The following is a 22656-nucleotide window of genomic DNA, read 5'->3' on the forward strand; positions in this document are numbered from 1 at the left end:
TGTAGCTCCAACAACTATATCACCTACGACAACCACAACAATCTCCCCTTTGACAACTGTAGCTCCAACAACGCCAATCAAAACTGCAGGACCCACTGCTTTTGTAAGTCCTACGACAAACACAAATGTAGCTCCTACAGCAAGCACAACAGCAATTAGTACAACAAATGTTGCTCCTAAGATCACTACAAATGCAGCAGCACCAACTGTAGCTGCATCCACAACCACTACTGCAGCCCCTATGGCAACAACAACTCTAGCTCATACAACAACAACGTTAGCTACAATAGCAAGCACAACAGCAGCTGCAACGACAACCACTGCAGCTTCTATAACATCTACAACAAGCGCAACAATACCACCTACGGCAACAACTACAGCTTCTACTACGACAAAAATGGTAGATCCTGCGACCACCACAAATGATGCAGCTACTACGACAACCACAGCTCCTACAACTCCAACTGTAGCTTCTTCCACAAGAACAAGTGCAGCCCCTACTACAACCACAACAGAAGCTTCTTCTACAACAACTGTAGAAACTACGACTACCACAACAACATCCCCGACGACAACTGCAGCTCCTACTACAACTACCGTAGCTCCTACGGCCACTACAACTGCAGCAGCTCCAACAACAACTGTAGCTGCTTCCTCAACCACTACAGCAGCCCCTACTGCAACTAGAAATGAAGATCCTTCTACAATAACCACAACAACATCCCCTACGACAACTGCAGCTCCTACTACAACCACCGGAGCTCCTACGGCCACTACAACAGCAGCAGCTCTTACAACAACAACTGAAGCTGCTTCCACAAGCACTACTGCAGCCCTTACTGCAACCACATCTGAAGCATCTTCTACAACAACTATAGCACCTACGACAACATCCCCTTCGACAACTGTAGCTCCAACAACGGCAATCACAACCGAAGGTCCTACGACCATTTTAACTCCTACGACAACCACAACTGTAGCACCTACAGCAGCCACAACAACAACTGTAGCACCTACAACAACATCTTTTTCGACAACTGCAGCTCCAACAACTATAGCTCCAACAACTATATCACCTACGACAACCACAACAATCTCCCCTTTGACAACTGTAGCTCCAACAACGCCAATCAAAACTGCAGGACCCACTGCTTTTGTAAGTCCTACGACAAACACAAATGTAGCTCCTACAGCAAGCACAACAGCAATTAGTACAACAAATGTTGCTCCTAAGATCACTACAAATGCAGCAGCACCAACTGTAGCTGCATCCACAACCACTACTGCAGCCCCTATGGCAACAACAACTCTAGCTCATACAACAACAACGTTATCTACAATAGCAAGCACAACAGCAGCTGCAACGACAACCACTGCAGCTTCTATAACATCTACAACAAGTGCAACAATACCACCTACGGCAACAACTACAGCTTCTACTACGACAAAAATGGTAGATCCTGCGACCACCACAAATGATGCAGCTACTACGACAACCACAGCTCCTACAACTCCAACTGTAGCTTCTTCCACAAGAACAAGTGCAGCCCCTACTACAACCACAACAGAAGCTTCTTCTACAACAACTGTAGAAACTACGACTACCACAACAACATCCCCGACGACAACTGCAGCTCCTACTACAACCACCGGAGCTCCTACGGCCACTACAACAGCAGCAGCTCTTACAACAACAACTGAAGCTGCTTCCAACAGCACTACTGCAGCCCTTACTGCAACCACATCTGAAGCTTCTTCTACAACAACTATAGCACCTACGACAACATCCCCTTCGACAACTGTAGCTCCAACAACGCCAATCACAACCGAAGGTCCTACTACCATATTAACTCCTACGACAACCACAACTGGAGCACCTACAGCAGCCACAACAACAACTGTAGCACCTACGACAACATATTTTTCGACAACTGCAGCTCCAACAACTGTAGCTCCTACATCGCCAATCAAAACTGCAGGACCTACTACCATTGTAAGTCCTACGACAAACACAAATGTAGCTCCTACAGCAACCACAATAGAAGCTTCTGCTACAACAACTGTAGAAACTACGACTACCACAACAACATCCCCTACGAGAACTGCAGCTCTTACTACAACTACCGTGCTCCTACGGCCACTACAACTGCAGCAGCTCCAACAACAACTGTAGCTGCTACCTCAACCACTACAGCATCCCCTACTGCAACTAGAAATGAAGATCCTTCTAAATAACCACAACAACGGTAGCTGCTTCCACAACCACTGCTGCATTACCTACTGCAACCACGACTGCAGCTTCTTCCACAACCACTACTGCAGCCCTTACTGCAACCACAATTGAAGCTTCTTCTTCAACAACTACTGCAGCCCTTACTGGAACCACAACTGAAGCTTCTTCTAAAACAACTATAGCACCTACGACAACCACAACAATCTCCCCTTCGACAACTGTAGCTCCAACAACGGCAATCACAATCGAAGGTCCTACTACCATTTTAACTCCTAGGACAACCACAACTGTAGCACCTACAGCAGCCACAACAACAACTGTAGCACCTACGACAACATCTTTTCGACAACTGCAGCTCCAACAACTGTAGCTCCAACAACTATATCACCTACGACAACCACAACAATCTCCCCTTTGACAACTGTAGCTCCAACAACGCCAATCAAAACTGCAGGACCCACTGCTTTTGTAAGTCCTACGACAAATACAAATGTAGCTCCTACAGCAAGCACAACAGCAATTAGTACAACAAATGTTGCTCCTAAGATCACTACAAATGCAGCAGCACCAACTGTAGCTGCATCCACAACCACTACTGCAGCCCCTATGGCAACAACAACTCTAGCTCATACAACAACAACGTTATCTACAATAGAAGCACAACAGCAGCTGCAACGACAACCACTGCAGCTTCTATAACATCTACAACAAGCGCAACAATACCACCTACGGCAACAACTACAGCTTCTACTACGACAAAATGGTAGATCCTGCGACCACCACAAATGATGCAGCTACTACGACAACCACAGCTCCTACAACTCCAACTGTAGCTTCTTCCACAAGAACAAGTGCAGCCCCTACTACAACCACAACAGAAGCTTCTTCTACAACAACTGTAGAAACTACGACTACCACAACAACATCCCCTACGACAACTGCAGCTCCTACTACAACCACCGGATCTCCCACGGCCACTTCAACAGCAGCAGCGCTTACAACAACTGAAGCTGCTTCCACAAGCTCTACCGCAGCCCCTACTGCAACCACAACAGAAGCTTCTTCTACAACAACTGTAGAAACTACACTACCACAACAACATCACCTACGACAACTGCAGCTCCTACTACAACCACCGGAGCTCCCACGGCCACTTCAACATTAGCAGCTCTTACAACAACAACTGAAGCTGCTTCCACAAGGACTACTGCAGACCCTGCTGCAACCACAACTGAAGTTTCTTCTACAACAATTATAGCACATACAACAACATCCCCTTCGACAACTGCAGCTCCTACTACAACAACTGTAGCTGCTTCCACAACCACTACTGCATTACCTACTGCAATCACGACTGCAGCTTCTTCCACAACCACTACTGCTGCCCTTACTGCAACCACAACTGAAGCTTCTTCAAAAACAACTATAGCACCTACGACAACTACAACAATCTCCCCTTCGACAACTGTGGCTCCAACAACGCCAATCGCAACCGAAGGTCCTACTACCATTTTAAATCCTACGACAACCACAACTGGAGCACCTACAGCAGCCACAACACCAACATCTTTTTCGACAACTGCAGCTACAACAACTGTAGCTCCTACATCGCCAATCAAAACTGCAGGACCTACTACCATTGTAAGTCCTACGACAAACACAAATGTAGCTCCTACAGCAACCACAATTGAAGCTTCTGCAACAACAACTGTAGAAACTACGACTACCACAACAACATCCCAGACAAGAACTGCAGCTCCTACTACAAATGCAGCAGCTCCTACATCCACTACAACTGCAGCAGCTCCAACAACAACTGTAGCTGCTTCCTCACCACTACAGCAGCCCCTACTGCAACTAGAAATGAAGACCCTTCTACAATAACCACAACAACATCCCCTACGACAACTGCAGCTCTTACTACAACCACCGGAGCTCCTACGGCCACTTCAACAGCAGCAGAGCTTACAACAACAACTGAAGCTGCTTCCACAAGCACTACTGCAGCCCTTACTGCAACCACATCTGAAGCATCTTCTACAACAACTATAGCACCTACGACAACATCCCCTTCGACAACTGTAGCTCCAACAACGGCAATCACAACCGAAGGTCCTAACCATTTTAACTCCTACGACAACCACAACTGTAGCACCTACAGCAGCCACAACAACAACTGTAGCACCTACAACAACATCTTTTTCGACAACTGCAGCTCCAACAACTATAGCTCCAACAACTATATCACCTACGACAACCACAACAATCTCCCCTTTGACAACTGTAGCTCCAACAACGCCAATCAAAACTGCAGGACCCACTGCTTTTGTAAGTCCTACGACAAACACAAATGTAGCTCCTACAGCAAGCACAACAGCAATTAGTACAACAAATGTTGCTCCTAAGATCACTACAAATGCAGCAGCACCAACTGTAGCTGCATCCACAACCACTACTGCAGCCCCTATGGCAACAACAACTCTAGCTCATACAACAACAACAACGTTATCTACAATAGCAAGCACAACAGCAGCTGCAACGACAACCACTGCAGCTTCTATAACATCTACAACAAGTGCAACAATACCACCTACGGCAACAACTACAGCTTCTACTACGACAAAAATGATAGATCCTGCGACCACCACAAATGATGCAGCTACTACGACAACCACAGCTCCTACAACTCCAACTGTAGCTTCTTCCACAAGAACAAGTGCAGCCCCTACTACAACCACAACAGAAGCTTCTTCTACAACAACTGTAGAAACTACGACTACCACAACAACATCCCCTACGACAACTGCAGCTCCTACTACAACCACCGGAGCTCCTACGGCCACTACAACAGCAGCAGCTCTTACAACAACAACTGAAGCTGCTTCCAACAGCACTACTGCAGCCCTTACTGCAACCACATCTGAAGCTTCTTCTACAACAACTATAGCACCTACCACAACATCCCCTTCGACAACTGTAGCTCCAACAACGCCAATCACAACCGAAGGTCCTACTACCATTTTAACTCCTACGACAACCACAACTGGAGCACCTACAGCAGCCACAACAACAACTGTAGCACCTACGACAACATATTTTTCGACAACTGCAGCTCCAACAACTGTAGCTCCTACATCGCCAATCAAAACTGCAGGACCTACTACCATTGTAAGTCCTACGACAAACACAAATGTAGCTCATACAGCAACCACAACAGAAGCTTCTGCTACAACAACTGTAGAAACTACGACTACCACAACAACATCCCCTAGAACTGCAGCTCCTACTACAACTACCGTAGCTCCTACGGCCACTACAACTGCAGCAGCTCAGCAACAACTGAAGCTGCTACCTCAACCACTACAGCAGCCCCTACTGCAACTAGAAATGAAGATCCTTCTACAATAACCACAACAACATCCCCTACGATAACTGCAGCTCCTACTACAACCACCGGAGCTCCTACGGCCACTACGACAGCAGCAGCTCTTACAACAACAACTGAAGCTGCTTCCAACAGCACTACTGCAGCCCTTACTGCAACCACATCTGAAGCTTCTTCTACAACAACTATAGCACCTACGGCAACATCCCCTTCGACAACTGTAGCTCTTACAACGCCAATCAAAACTGCAGGACCTACTACCATTGTAAGTCCTACGACAAACACAAATGTAGCTCCTACAGCAACCACAATAGAAGCTTCTGCTACAACAACTGTAGAAACTACGACTACCACAACAACATCCCCTACGAGAACTGCAGCTCTTACTACAACTACCGTAGCTCCTACGGCCACTACAACTGCAGCAGCTCCAACAACAACTGTAGCTGCTACCTCAACCACTACAGCATCCCCTACTGCAACTAGAAATGAAGATCCTTCTACAATAACCACAACAACGGTAGCTGCTTCCACAACCACTACTGCATTACCTACTGCAACCACGACTGCAGCTTCTTCCACAACCACTACTGCAGCCCTTACTGCAACCACAATTGAAGCTTCTTCTTCAACAACTACTGCAGCCCTTACTGGAACCACAACTGAAGCTTCTTCTAAAACAACTATAGCACCTACGACAACCACAACAATCTCCCCTTCGACAACTGTAGCTCCAACAACGGCAATCACAATCGAAGGTCCTACTACCATTTTAACTCCTAGGACAACCACAACTGTAGCACCTACAGCAGCCACAACAACAACTGTAGCACCTACGACAACATCTTTTTCGACAACTGCAGCTCCAACAACTGTAGCTCCAACAACTATATCACCTACGACAACCACAACAATCTCCCCTTTGACAACTGTAGCTCCAACAACGCCAATCAAAACTGCAGGACCCACTGCTTTTGTAAGTCCTACGACAAATACAAATGTAGCTCCTACAGCAAGCACAACAGCAATTAGTACAACAAATGTTGCTCCTAAGATCACTACAAATGCAGCAGCACCAACTGTAGCTGCATCCACAACCACTACTGCAGCCCCTATGGCAACAACAACTCTAGCTCATACAACAACAACGTTATCTACAATAGTAAGCACAACAGCAGCTGCAACGACAACCACTGCAGCTTCTATAACATCTACAACAAGCGCAACAATACCACCTACGGCAACAACTACAGCTTCTACTACGACAAAAATGGTAGATCCTGCGACCACCACAAATGATGCAGCTACTACGACAACCACAGCTCCTACAACTCCAACTGTAGCTTCTTCCACAAGAACAAGTGCAGCCCCTACTACAACCACAACAGAAGCTTCTTCTACAACAACTGTAGAAACTACGACTACCACAACAACATCCCCTACGACAACTGCAGCTCCTACTACAACCACCGGATCTCCCACGGCCACTTCAACAGCAGCAGCGCTTACAACAACTGAAGCTGCTTCCACAAGCTCTACCGCAGCCCCTACTGCAACCACAACAGAAGCTTCTTCTACAACAACTGTAGAAACTACGACTACCACAACAACATCACCTACGACAACTGCAGCTCCTACTACAACCACCGGAGCTCCCACGGCCACTTCAACATTAGCAGCTCTTACAACAACAACTGAAGCTGCTTCCACAAGCACTACTGCAGACCCTGCTGCAACCACAACTGAAGTTTCTTCTACAACAATTATAGCACATACAACAACATCCCCTTCGACAACTGCAGCTCCTACTACAACAACTGTAGCTGCTTCCACAACCACTACTGCATTACCTACTGCAATCACGACTGCAGCTTCTTCCACAACCACTACTGCTGCCCTTACTGCAACCACAACTGAAGCTTCTTCAAAAACAACTATAGCACCTACGACAACTACAACAATCTCCCCTTCGACAACTGTAGCTCCAACAACGCCAATCGCAACCGAAGGTCCTACTACCATTTTAAATCCTACGACAACCACAACTGGAGCACCTACAGCAGCCACAACACCAACATCTTTTTCGACAACTGCAGCTACAACAACTGTAGCTCCTACATCGCCAATCAAAACTGCAGGACCTACTACCATTGTAAGTCCTACGACAAACACAAATGTAGCTCCTACAGCAACCACAATTGAAGCTTCTGCAACAACAACTGTAGAAACTACGACTACCACAACAACATCCCAGACAAGAACTGCAGCTCCTACTACAAATACCGTAGCTCCTACATCCACTACAACTGCAGCAGCTCCAACAACAACTGTAGCTGCTTCCTCAACCACTACAGCAGCCCCTACTGCAACTAGAAATGAAGACCCTTCTACAATAACCACAACAACATCCCCTACGACAACTGCAGCTCTTACTACAACCACCGGAGCTCCTACGGCCACTTCAACAGCAGCAGAGCTTACAACAACAACTGAAGCTGCTTCCACAAGCACTACTGCAGCCCTTACTGCAACCACATCTGAAGCATCTTCTACAACAACTATAGCACCTACGACAACATCCCCTTCGACAACTGTAGCTCCAACAACGGCAATCACAACCGAAGGTCCTACGACCATTTTAACTCCTACGACAACCACAACTGTAGCACCTACAGCAGCCACAACAACAACTGTAGCACCTACAACAACATCTTTTCGACAACTGCAGCTCCAACAACTATAGCTCCAACAACTATATCACCTACGACAACCACAACAATCTCCCCTTTGACAACTGTAGCTCCAACAACGCCAATCAAAACTGCAGGACCCACTGCTTTTGTAAGTCCTACGACAAACACAAATGTAGCTCCTACAGCAAGCACAACAGCAATTAGTACAACAAATGTTGCTCCTAAGATCACTACAAATGCAGCAGCACCAACTGTAGCTGCATCCACAACCACTACTGCAGCCCCTATGGCAACAACAACTCTAGCTCATACAACAACAACAACGTTATCTACAATAGCAAGCACAACAGCAGCTGCAACGACAACCACTGCAGCTTCTATAACATCTACAACAAGTGCAACAATACCACCTACGGCAACAACTACAGCTTCTACTACGACAAAAATGATAGATCCTGCGACCACCACAAATGATGCAGCTACTACGACAACCACAGCTCCTACAACTCCAACTGTAGCTTCTTCCACAAGAACAAGTGCAGCCCCTACTACAACCACAACAGAAGCTTCTTCTACAACAACTGTAGAAACTACGACTACCACAACAACATCCCCTACGACAACTGCAGCTCCTACTACAACCACCGGAGCTCCTACGGCCACTACAACAGCAGCAGCTCTTACAACAACAACTGAAGCTGCTTCCAACAGCACTACTGCAGCCCTTACTGCAACCACATCTGAAGCTTCTTCTACAACAACTATAGCACCTACCACAACATCCCCTTCGACAACTGTAGCTCCAACAACGCCAATCACAACCGAAGGTCCTACTACCATTTTAACTCCTACGACAACCACAACTGGAGCACCTACAGCAGCCACAACAACAACTGTAGCACCTACGACAACATATTTTTCGACAACTGCAGCTCCAACAACTGTAGCTCCTACATCGCCAATCAAAACTGCAGGACCTACTACCATTGTAAGTCCTACGACAAACACAAATGTAGCTCATACAGCAACCACAACAGAAGCTTCTGCTACAACAACTGTAGAAACTACGACTACCACAACAACATCCCCTACGAGAACTGCAGCTCCTACTACAACTACCGTAGCTCCTACGGCCACTACAACTGCAGCAGCTCCAACAACAACTGAAGCTGCTACCTCAACCACTACAGCAGCCCCTACTGCAACTAGAAATGAAGATCCTTCTACAATAACCACAACAACATCCCCTACGATAACTGCAGCTCCTACTACAACCACCGGAGCTCCTACGGCCACTACGACAGCAGCAGCTCTTACAACAACAACTGAAGCTGCTTCCAACAGCACTACTGCAGCCCTTACTGCAACCACATCTGAAGCTTCTTCTACAACAACTATAGCACCTACGGCAACATCCCCTTCGACAACTGTAGCTCTTACAACGCCAATCAAAACTGCAGGACCTACTACCATTGTAAGTCCTACGACAAACACAAATGTAGCTCCTACAGCAACCACAATAGAAGCTTCTGCTACAACAACTGTAGAAACTACGACTACCACAACAACATCCCCTACGAGAACTGCAGCTCTTACTACAACTACCGTAGCTCCTACGGCCACTACAACTGCAGCAGCTCCAACAACAACTGTAGCTGCTACCTCAACCACTACAGCATCCCCTACTGCAACTAGAAATGAAGATCCTTCTACAATAACCACAACAACGGTAGCTGCTTCCACAACCACTACTGCATTACCTACTGCAACCACGACTGCAGCTTCTTCCACAACCACTACTGCAGCCCTTACTGCAACCACAATTGAAGCTTCTTCTTCAACAACTACTGCAGCCCTTACTGGAACCACAACTGAAGCTTCTTCTAAAACAACTATAGCACCTACGACAACCACAACAATCTCCCCTTCGACAACTGTAGCTCCAACAACGGCAATCACAATCGAAGGTCCTACTACCATTTTAACTCCTAGGACAACCACAACTGTAGCACCTACAGCAGCCACAACAACAACTGTAGCACCTACGACAACATCTTTTTCGACAACTGCAGCTCCAACAACTGTAGCTCCAACAACTATATCACCTACGACAACCACAACAATCTCCCCTTTGACAACTGTAGCTCCAACAACGCCAATCAAAACTGCAGGACCCACTGCTTTTGTAAGTCCTACGACAAATACAAATGTAGCTCCTACAGCAAGCACAACAGCAATTAGTACAACAAATGTTGCTCCTAAGATCACTACAAATGCAGCAGCACCAACTGTAGCTGCATCCACAACCACTACTGCAGCCCCTATGGCAACAACAACTCTAGCTCATACAACAACAACGTTATCTACAATAGTAAGCACAACAGCAGCTGCAACGACAACCACTGCAGCTTCTATAACATCTACAACAAGCGCAACAATACCACCTACGGCAACAACTACAGCTTCTACTACGACAAAAATGGTAGATCCTGCGACCACCACAAATGATGCAGCTACTACGACAACCACAGCTCCTACAACTCCAACTGTAGCTTCTTCCACAAGAACAAGTGCAGCCCCTACTACAACCACAACAGAAGCTTCTTCTACAACAACTGTAGAAACTACGACTACCACAACAACATCCCCTACGACAACTGCAGCTCCTACTACAACCACCGGATCTCCCACGGCCACTTCAACAGCAGCAGCGCTTACAACAACTGAAGCTGCTTCCACAAGCTCTACCGCAGCCCCTACTGCAACCACAACAGAAGCTTCTTCTACAACAACTGTAGAAACTACGACTACCACAACAACATCACCTACGACAACTGCAGCTCCTACTACAACCACCGGAGCTCCCACGGCCACTTCAACATTAGCAGCTCTTACAACAACAACTGAAGCTGCTTCCACAAGCACTACTGCAGACCCTGCTGCAACCACAACTGAAGTTTCTTCTACAACAATTATAGCACATACAACAACATCCCCTTCGACAACTGCAGCTCCTACTACAACAACTGTAGCTGCTTCCACAACCACTACTGCATTACCTACTGCAATCACGACTGCAGCTTCTTCCACAACCACTACTGCTGCCCTTACTGCAACCACAACTGAAGCTTCTTCAAAAACAACTATAGCACCTACGACAACTACAACAATCTCCCCTTCGACAACTGTAGCTCCAACAACGCCAATCGCAACCGAAGGTCCTACTACCATTTTAAATCCTACGACAACCACAACTGGAGCACCTACAGCAGCCACAACACCAACATCTTTTTTTCGACAACTGCAGCTACAACAACTGTAGCTCCTACATCGCCAATCAAAACTGCAGGACCTACTACCATTGTAAGTCCTACGACAAACACAAATGTAGCTCCTACAGCAACCACAATTGAAGCTTCTGCAACAACAACTGTAGAAACTACGACTACCACAACAACATCCCAGACAAGAACTGCAGCTCCTACTACAAATACCGTAGCTCCTACATCCACTACAACTGCAGCAGCTCCAACAACAACTGTAGCTGCTTCCTCAACCACTACAGCAGCCCCTACTGCAACTAGAAATGAAGACCCTTCTACAATAACCACAACAACATCCCCTACGACAACTGCAGCTCTTACTACAACCACCGGAGCTCCTACGGCCACTTCAACAGCAGCAGAGCTTACAACAACAACTGAAGCTGCTTCCACAAGCACTACTGCAGACCCTACTGCAACCACAACAGAAGCTTCTTCTACAACAACTGTAGGAACTACGACCACCACAACAACATCCCCTACGACAACTGCAGCTCCTACTACAACCACCGGAGCTCCCACGGCCACTTCAACATTAGCAGCTCTTACAACAACAACTGAAGCTGCTTCCACAAGCACTGTAGCTGCTTCCACAACCACTACTGCATTACCTACTGCAACCACGACTGCAGCTTCTTCCACAACCACTACTGCTGCCCTTACTGCAACCACAACTGAAGCTTCTTCAAAAACAACTATAGCACCTACGACAACCACAACAATCTCTCCTTCGACAACTGTAGCTCCAACAACGCCAATCGCAACCGAAGGTCCTACTACCATTTTAACACCTACGACAACCACAACAGCAACTGTAGCCGCTACAACCACTACATTTGGAGCAGCTCCAACAACAACAACTGTAGCTGCTTCCTCAACCACTACAGCAGCCCCTTCTGTAACCAGAAATGAAGATCATTCTACAATAACCACAACAACATCCCCTATGACAACTGCAGCTCCTACTACAACCACAACAACTGCAGCAGTTCGTACAACAACAACTGAAGCAGCTTCCACAAGCACTACTGCATCCCCTACTGTAACCACAACTGATGCTTCTTCTACAACCACTATAGCACCTACAACATCTCCGTCGACAACTGCAGCTCCAACAATGCGAATCACATCTGCAGGTCCAACTGATATTTTAACTCCTACGACAACCACAACCGCAGCTCCTACTACAACAACTGTAGCTTCTTCCACAACCACTACTGCAGCCCTTACTGCAACCACAACGGAAGCTTCTTCTACAACAACTATAGCACCTACGTCAACCACAACAATCACCCCTTCGACAACTGTAGCTCCAACAATGCCAATCACAACTGAAGGTCCTACTACCATTTTAACTCCTACGACAACCACAACTGTAGCACCAACAGCAACTGTAGCCGCCACAACCACAACCACTGCACCAGTTCCTACAACAACAACTGAAGCAGCTTCCACAAGCACTACTGCATCTCCTACTGAAACCACAACTGATGCTTCTTCTACAACCACTATAGCACCTACAACATCTTCGTCCCCTACGAGAACTGCAGCTCCTACTACATCTACCTTAGCTCCTACGGTCACTACAACTGCAGCAGCTCCAACAACAACTGAAGCTGCTTCCTCAACCGCTACAGCAGCCCCCACTGCAACCAGAAATGAAGATTCCTCTACAATAACCACAACAACCTCCCCTACGACAACTGCAGCTCCTACTACAACAACTGTAGCTGCTTCCTCAAACACTACAGCAGCCCCTACTGTAACCAGAAATGAAGATCCTTCTACAATAACCATGACAACATCCCTTATGACAACTGCAGCTCCTGCTACAACAACTGTAGCTCCAACAACGCCAATCACAACTGCAGGTCCTTCTACCATTTTAACTCCTACAGCATCCACAACAGCAGCTACTACAGCAACTTTAGCCACTACAACCACTACCTCTGCAGCAGCTCCAACAACAACTGTCGCCGCTACAACCACTGCAACTGCAACAGCTCCGACAACAGAAACTGTAGCTGCTTCTTCAACCACTAAAGCAGCCCCTACTGCAACCAGAAATGAAGATCCTTCTACAATAACCACACCATCCCCTACAACAAATGCAGCTCCTACTCCAACCACACTAGCTCATACAGCCACTACAACTATAGCAGAACCTACAACAACAACTGAAGCTGCTTTCACAAGCACTACTGCAGCCTCAACTGCAACCACAACTGACACTTCTTCTACAACAACTATAGCACCTACAACAACCACAACAACCTCCCCTTCGACAACTGTTGCTCCTACACCAACTGTAGCTGCTTCCTCAACCACTAAAGTACCCCCTACTGCAACCAGAAATGAAGATCCTACTACAATAACCACAACAACATCCCCTACGACAACTGCATCTCCTACTACAACAACTGAAGCGCCTACAATGCCCATCACACCCACAGCCACAAATACCATTTTAACTCCTACGACAAACACAACTGCAGCTCCTACTACAACAACTGTAGCTGCTTCCACAACCACTACTGCATTCCCTACTGCAACCACAACTGAAGCTTATTCTACAACAACTATAGCACCTATTACAACCACAACAACATCCCCTACAACAACTGCAGCTCCTACGGCCACAATAACTGTAGCAGTTCCTACAACAACAACTGACGCTGCTTCCACAAGCAATACTGCAGCCCCTACTGCAACCACAACTGAAGCTTCTTCTACAACAACTATAGCACCTACGACAACATCCCCTTCGACTGCAGCTCCCACTACAACAACTGCAGCTCCTACAATGCCAATCACAACTAAAGCTACAACTACCATTTTAACTCCTACGACAAATACAACTGCAGCTCCTACTACAACAACTGTAGCTACTGCATTCCCTACTCCAACCACAACTGAAGCTGCTTCCACAACAACTACTGCAGACCCTACTGCAACCAGAAATGAAGATCCTTCTACAATAAACACAACATCCCCTACGACAACTGCAGCTCCTACTACAACAACTGTAGCTCCTACTGCCACTACAACTATAGCAGCACCTACAACAACAACTGCAGCTGCTTTCACAAGCACTACTGCCGCCCTACTGCAACCACAACTGAAGCTTCTTCTACAACAACTACAGCATCTACGACAACATCCCCTTTGACAACTGCAGCTCCTACTACAACAAATGCAACTCCTACAACGCAAGTCACAACTACCATTTTACCTCCTACGACAAACATAACTGCAGCTCCTACTACAACAACTATAGCTGATTCCACAACCACTACTGCATTCCCTACTCTAACCACAACTGATGCTTCTTCTACAACAACTATTGCACCTACTGTAGCCAGAAATGTAGATCCTTCTACAATAATCAAAACAACATCCCATATGACAACTGCAGCTCCTGCTACAGCCACTGTAGCTCCCACGACCACAACAACTGCAGCAGTTCCTACAACAACAATTGAAGCTGCTTCCACAAGCACAACTGCATTCCCTACTGCAACCACAACTGAAGCTTCTTCTACAACAACTGTAGCAACTAGGACAACCACAAAAACATCCCCTTCGACAACTGCAGCTCCTACTACAACCACCGGAGCTCCCACGGCCACTTCAACATTAGCAGCTCTTACAACAACAACTGAAGCTGCTTCCACAAGCACTACTGCAGACCCTGCTGCAACCACAACTGAAGTTTCTTCTACAACAATTATAGCACATACAACAACATCCCCTTCGACAACTGCAGCTCCTACTACAACAACTGTAGCTGCTTCCACAACCACTACTGCATTACCTACTGCAATCACGACTGCAGCTTCTTCCACAACCACTACTGCTGCCCTTACTGCAACCACAACTGAAGCTTCTTCAAAAACAACTATAGCACCTACGACAACTACAACAATCTCCCCTTCGACAACTGTAGCTCCAACAACGCCAATCGCAACCGAAGGTCCTACTACCATTTTAAATCCTACGACAACCACAACTGGAGCACCTACAGCAGCCACAACACCAACATCTTTTTTCGACAACTGCAGCTACAACAACTGTAGCTCCTACATCGCCAATCAAAACTGCAGGACCTACTACCATTGTAAGTCCTACGACAAACACAAATGTAGCTCCTACAGCAACCACAATTGAAGCTTCTGCAACAACAACTGTAGAAACTACGACTACCACAACAACATCCCAGACAAGAACTGCAGCTCCTACTACAAATACCGTAGCTCCTACATCCACTACAACTGCAGCAGCTCCAACAACAACTGTGGCTGCTTCCTCAACCACTACAGCAGCCCCTACTGCAACTAGAAATGAAGACCCTTCTACAATAACCACAACAACATCCCCTACGACAACTGCAGCTCTTACTACAACCACCGGAGCTCCTACGGCCACTTCAACAGCAGCAGAGCTTACAACAACAACTGAAGCTGCTTCCACAAGCACTACTGCAGACCCTACTGCAACCACAACAGAAGCTTCTTCTACAACAACTGTAGGAACTACGACCACCACAACAACATCCCCTACGACAACTGCAGCTCCTACTACAACCACCGGAGCTCCCACGGCCACTTCAACATTAGCAGCTCTTACAACAACAACTGAAGCTGCTTCCACAAGCACTGTAGCTGCTTCCACAACCACTACTGCATTACCTACTGCAACCACGACTGCAGCTTCTTCCACAACCACTACTGCTGCCCTTACTGCAACCACAACTGAAGCTTCTTCAAAAACAACTATAGCACCTACGACAACCACAACAATCTCTCCTTCGACAACTGTAGCTCCAACAACGCCAATCGCAACCGAAGGTCCTACTACCATTTTAACACCTACGACAACCACAACAGCAACTGTAGCCGCTACAACCACTACATTTGGAGCAGCTCCAACAACAACAACTGTAGCTGCTTCCTCAACCACTACAGCAGCCCCTTCTGTAACCAGAAATGAAGATCATTCTACAATAACCACAACAATATCCCCTATGACAACTGCAGCTCCTACTACAACCACAACAACTGCAGCAGTTCGTACAACAACAACTGAAGCAGCTTCCACAAGCACTACTGCATCCCCTACTGTAACCACAACTGATGCTTCTTCTACAACCACTATAGCACCTACAACATCTCCGTCGACAACTGCAGCTCCAACAATGCGAATCACATCTGCAGGTCCAACTGATATTTTAACTCCTACGACAACCACAACCGCAGCTCCTACTACAACAACTGTAGCTTCTTCCACAACCACTACTGCAGCCCTTACTGCAACCACAACGGAAGCTTCTTCTACAACAACTATAGCACCTACGTCAACCACAACAATCACCCCTTCGACAACTGTAGCTCCAACAATGCCAATCACAACTGAAGGTCCTACTACCATTTTAACTCCTACGACAACCACAACTGTAGCACCAACAGCAACTGTAGCCGCCACAACCACAACCACTGCACCAGTTCCTACAACAACAACTGAAGCAGCTTCCACAAGCACTACTGCATCTCCTACTGAAACCACAACTGATGCTTCTTCTACAACCACTATAGCACCTACAACATCTTCGTCCCCTACGAGAACTGCAGCTCCTACTACATCTACCTTAGCTCCTACGGTCACTACAACTGCAGCAGCTCCAACAACAACTGAAGCTGCTTCCTCAACCGCTACAGCAGCCCCCACTGCAACCAGAAATGAAGATCCTACTACAATAACCACAACAACATCCCCTACGACAACTGCATCTCCTACTACAACAACTGAAGCGCCTACAATGCCCATCACACCCGCAGCCACAAATACCATTTTAACTCCTACGACAAACACAACTGCAGCTCCTACTACAACAACTGTAGCTGCTTCCACAACCACTACTGCATTCCCTACTGCAACCACAACTGAAGCTTATTCTACAACAACTATAGCACCTATTACAACCACAACATCCCCTACAACAACTGCAGCTCCTACGGCCACAATAACTGTAGCAGTTCCTACAACAACAACTGACGCTGCTTCCACAAGCAATACTGCAGCCCCTACTGCAACCACAACTGAAGCTTCTTCTACAACAACTATAGCACCTACGACAACATCCCCTTCGACTGCAGCTCCCACTACAACAACTGCAGCTCCTACAATGCCAATCACAACTAAAGCTACAACTACCATTTTAACTCCTACGACAAATACAACTGCAGCTCCTACTACAACAACTGTAGCTACTGCATTCCCTACTCCAACCACAACTGAAGCTGCTTCCACAACAACTACTGCAGACCCTACTGCAACCAGAAATGAAGATCCTTCTACAATAAACACAACATCCCCTACGACAACTGCAGCTCCTACTACAACAACTGTAGCTCCTACTGCCACTACAACTATAGCAGCACCTACAACAACAACTGCAGCTGCTTTCACAAGCACTACTGCCGCCCCTACTGCAACCACAACTGAAGCTTCTTCTACAACAACTACAGCATCTACGACAACATCCCCTTTGACAACTGCAGCTCCTACTACAACAAATGCAACTCCTACAACGCAAGTCACAACTACCATTTTACCTCCTACGACAAACATAACTGCAGCTCCTACTACAACAACTATAGCTGATTCCACAACCACTACTGCATTCCCTACTCTAACCACAACTGATGCTTCTTCTACAACAACTATTGCACCTACTGTAGCCAGAAATGTAGATCCTTCTACAATAATCAAAACAACATCCCATATGACAACTGCAGCTCCTGCTACAGCCACTGTAGCTCCCACGACCACAACAACTGCAGCAGTTCCTACAACAACAATTGAAGCTGCTTCCACAAGCACAACTGCATTCCCTACTGCAACCACAACTGAAGCTTCTTCTACAACAACTGTAGCAACTACGACAACCACAAAAACATCCCCTTCGACAACTGCAGCTGCTACTATAACAATTGTAGCACCTGCAACATCATTCACAAATGCACTTCCTACTACCATTTTAACTCCTACGACAAACACAAGTTCTGCTCCTACAGCAACCACAACAGAAGCTTCTGCTACAAAAAATTTAGAAACTACGACTACCACAACAACATCCCCTACGACAACTGCAGCTCCTACTAAAACCACCGGAGCTCGTACGGCCACTTCAACAGCAGCAGCGCTTACAACAACTGAAGCTGCTTCCACAAGCTCTACTGCAGCCCCTACTGCAACCACAACAGAAGTTTCTTCTACAACAACTGTAGAAACTACGACTACCACAACAACATCCCCTACGACAACTGCAGCTCCTACTACAACCACCGGATCTCCCACGGCCACTTCAACAGCAGCAGCGCTTACAACAACTGAAGCTGCTTCCACAAGCTCTACCGCAGCCCCTACTGCAACCACAACAGAAGCTTCTTCTACAACAACTGTAGAAACTACGACTACCACAACAACATCACCTACGACAACTGCAGCTCCTACTACAACCACCGGAGCTCCCACGGCCACTTCAACATTAGCAGCTCTTACAACAACAACTGATGCTGCTTCCACAAGCACTACTGCAGACCCTGCTGCAACCACAACTGAAGTTTCTTCCACAACAATTATAGCACATACAACAACATCCCCTTCGACAACTGCAGCTCCTACTACAACAACTGTAGCTGCTTCCACAACCACTACTGCATTACTTACTGCAATCACGACTGCAGCTTCTTCCACAACCACTACTGCTGCCCTTACTGCAACCACAACTGAAGCTTCTTCAAAAACAACTATAGCACCTACGACAACCACAACAATCTCCCCTTCGACAACTGTAGCTCCAACAACGCCAATCGCAACCGAAGGTCCTACTACCATTTTAAATCCTACGACAACCACAACTGGAGCACCTACAGCAGCCACAACACCAACATCTTTTTTTTTTTTTTCTTTGACAACTGCAGCTACAACAACTGTAGCTCCTACATCGCCAATCAAAACTGCAGGACCTACTACCATTGTAAGTCCTACGACAAACACAAATGTAGCTCCTACAGCAACCACAATTGAAGCTTCTGCAACAACAACTGTAGAAACTACGACTACCACAACAACATCCCAGACAAGAACTGCAGCTCCTACTACAAATACCGTGGCTCCTACATCCACTACAACTGCAGCAGCTCCAACAACAACTGTAGCTGCTTCCTCAACCACTACAGCAGCCCCTACTGCAACTAGAAATGAAGACCCTTCTACAATAACCACAACAACATCCCCTACGACAACTGCAGCTCTTACTACAACCACCGGAGCTCCTACGGCCACTTCAACAGCAGCAGAGCTTACAACAACAACTGAAGCTGCTTCCACAAGCACTACTGCAGACCCTACTGGAACCACAACAGAAGCTTCTTCTACAACAACTGTAGGAACTACGACCACCACAACAACATCCCCTACGACAACTGCAGCTCCTACTACAACCACCGGAGCTCCCACGGCCACTTCAACATTAGCAGCTCTTACAACAACAACTGAAGCTGCTTCCACAAGCACTGTAGCTGCTTCCACAACCACTACTGCATTACCTACTGCAACCACGACTGCAGCTTCTTCCACAACCACTACTGCTGCCCTTACTGCAACCACAACTGAAGCTTCTTCAAAAACAACTATAGCACCTACGACAACCACAACAATCTCTCCTTCGACAACTGTAGCTCCAACAACGCCAATCGCAACCGAAGGTCCTACTACCATTTTAACACCTACGACAACCACAACAGCAACTGTAGCCGCTACAACCACTACATTTGGAGCAGCTCCAACAACAACAACTGTAGCTGCTTCCTCAACCACTACAGCAGCCCCTTCTGTAACCAGAAATGAAGATCATTCTACAATAACCACAACAACATCCCCTATGACAACTGCAGCTCCTACTACAACCACAACAACTGCAGCAGTTCGTACAACAACAACTGAAGCAGCTTCCACAAGCACTACTGCATCCCCTACTGTAACCACAACTGATGCTTCTTCTACAACCACTATAGCACCTACAACATCTCCGTCGACAACTGCAGCTCCAACAATGCGAATCACATCTGCAGGTCCAACTGATATTTTAACTCCTACGACAACCACAACCGCAGCTCCTACTACAACAACTGTAGCTTCTTCCACAACCACTACTGCAGCCCTTACTGCAACCACAACGGAAGCTTCTTCTACAACAACTATAGCACCTACGTCAACCACAACAATCACCCCTTCGACAACTGTAGCTCCAACAATGCCAATCACAACTGAAGGTCCTACTACCATTTTAACTCCTACGACAACCACAACTGTAGCACCAACAGCAACTGTAGCCGCCACAACCACAACCACTGCACCAGTTCCTACAACAACAACTGAAGCAGCTTCCACAAGCACTACTGCATCTCCTACTGAAACCACAACTGATGCTTCTTCTACAACCACTATAGCACCTACAACATCTTCGTCCCCTACGAGAACTGCAGCTCCTACTACATCTACATTAGCTCCTACGGTCACTACAACTGCAGCAGCTCCAACAACAACTGAAGCTGCTTCCTCAACCGCTACAGCAGCCCCCACTGCAACCAGAAATGAAGATTCCTCTACAATAACCACAACAACCTCCCCTACGACAACTGCAGCTCCTACTACAACAACTGTAGCTGCTTCCTCAACCACTACAGCAGCCCCTACTGTAACCAGAAATGAAGATCCTTCTACAATAACCATGACAACATCCCTTATGACAACTGCAGCTCCTGCTACAACAACTGTAGCTCCAACAACGCCAATCACAACTGCAGGTCCTTCTACCATTTTAACTCCTACAGCATCCACAACAGCAGCTACTACAGCAACTTTAGCCACTACAACCACTACCTCTGCAGCAGCTCCAACAACAACTGTCGCCGCTACAACCACTGCAACTGCAACAGCTCCGACAACAGAAACTGTAGCTGCTTCTTCAACCACTAAAGCAGCCCCTACTGCAACCAGAAATGAAGATCCTTCTACAATAACCACACCATCCCCTACAACAAATGCAGCTCCTACTCCAACCACACTAGCTCATACAGCCACTACAACTATAGCAGAACCTACAACAACAACTGAAGCTGCTTTCACAAGCACTACTGCAGCCTCAACTGCAACCACAACTGACACTTCTTCTACAACAACTATAGCACCTACAACAACCACAACAACCTCCCCTTCGACAACTGTTGCTCCTACACCAACTGTAGCTGCTTCCTCAACCACTAAAGTACCCCCTACTGCAACCAGAAATGAAGATCCTACTACAATAACCACAACAACATCCCCTACGACAACTGCATCTCCTACTACAACAACCGAAGCGCCTACAATGCCCATCACACCCGCAGCCACAAATACCATTTTAACTCCTACGACAAACACAACTGCAGCTCCTACCATTTTAACTCCTACAGCATCCACAACAGCAGCTACTACAGCAACTTTAACCACTACAACCACTACCTCTGCAGCAGCTCCAACAACAACTGTCGCCGCTACAACCACTGCAACTGCAACAGCTCCGACAACAGAAACTGTAGCTGCTTCTTCAACCACTAAAGCAGCCCCTACTGCAACCAGAAATGAAGATCCTTCTACAATAACCACACCATCCCCTACAACAAATGCAGCTCCTACTCCAACCACACTAGCTCATACAGCCACTACAACTATAGCAGAACCTACAACAACAACTGAAGCTGCTTTCACAAGCACTACTGCAGCCTCAACTGCAACCACAACTGACACTTCTTCTACAACAACTATAGCACCTACAACAACCACAACAACCTCCCCTTCGACAACTGTTGCTCCTACACCAACTGTAGCTGCTTCCTCAACCACTAAAGTACCCCCTACTGCAACCAGAAATGAAGATCCTACTACAATAACCACAACAACATCCCCTACGACAACTGC

At 46.8% G+C, this 22656-nt stretch overlaps 3 protein-coding genes across 3 annotated transcripts in view; all 3 read left to right on the plus strand.

The window, feature by feature from the left end:
• LOC121838948 (mucin-5AC-like) lies at positions 1–4887 on the plus strand. The gene is made up of 5 exons (XM_042294916.1): positions 1–1329; positions 1773–2169; positions 2661–2701; positions 3663–3874; positions 4640–4887. The coding sequence occupies exons 1-5, from the start codon at positions 242–244 to the stop codon at positions 4885–4887; spliced, it is 1986 nt and encodes a 661-aa protein (XP_042150850.1). The 5' UTR covers positions 1–241.
• On the plus strand, positions 4884–8785 carry LOC112241788 (mucin-5AC-like). The gene is made up of 4 exons (XM_042294917.1): positions 4884–4927; positions 5181–5401; positions 5843–7330; positions 8538–8785. The coding sequence occupies exons 1-4, from the start codon at positions 4884–4886 to the stop codon at positions 8783–8785; spliced, it is 2001 nt and encodes a 666-aa protein (XP_042150851.1).
• The window catches only part of LOC121838949 (mucin-2-like), a 27284-nt gene continuing 13409 nt past the window's right edge, over positions 8782–22656 (plus strand). The window contains exons 1-7 of the mRNA XM_042294918.1: positions 8782–8825; positions 9079–9303; positions 9712–9962; positions 10575–10793; positions 15888–16609; positions 19947–20080; positions 21456–21652. Of these exons, the coding sequence (XP_042150852.1) occupies positions 8782–8825; positions 9079–9303; positions 9712–9962; positions 10575–10793; positions 15888–16609; positions 19947–20080; positions 21456–21652 (1792 nt within the window). The remainder of the gene's footprint in view (positions 8826–9078; positions 9304–9711; positions 9963–10574; positions 10794–15887; positions 16610–19946; positions 20081–21455; positions 21653–22656) is intronic.

Source organism: Oncorhynchus tshawytscha, linkage group LG13, assembly GCF_018296145.1.
Source record: "Oncorhynchus tshawytscha isolate Ot180627B linkage group LG13, Otsh_v2.0, whole genome shotgun sequence".
In the NCBI taxonomy this organism is placed as follows: Eukaryota; Metazoa; Chordata; class Actinopteri; order Salmoniformes; family Salmonidae; genus Oncorhynchus; species Oncorhynchus tshawytscha.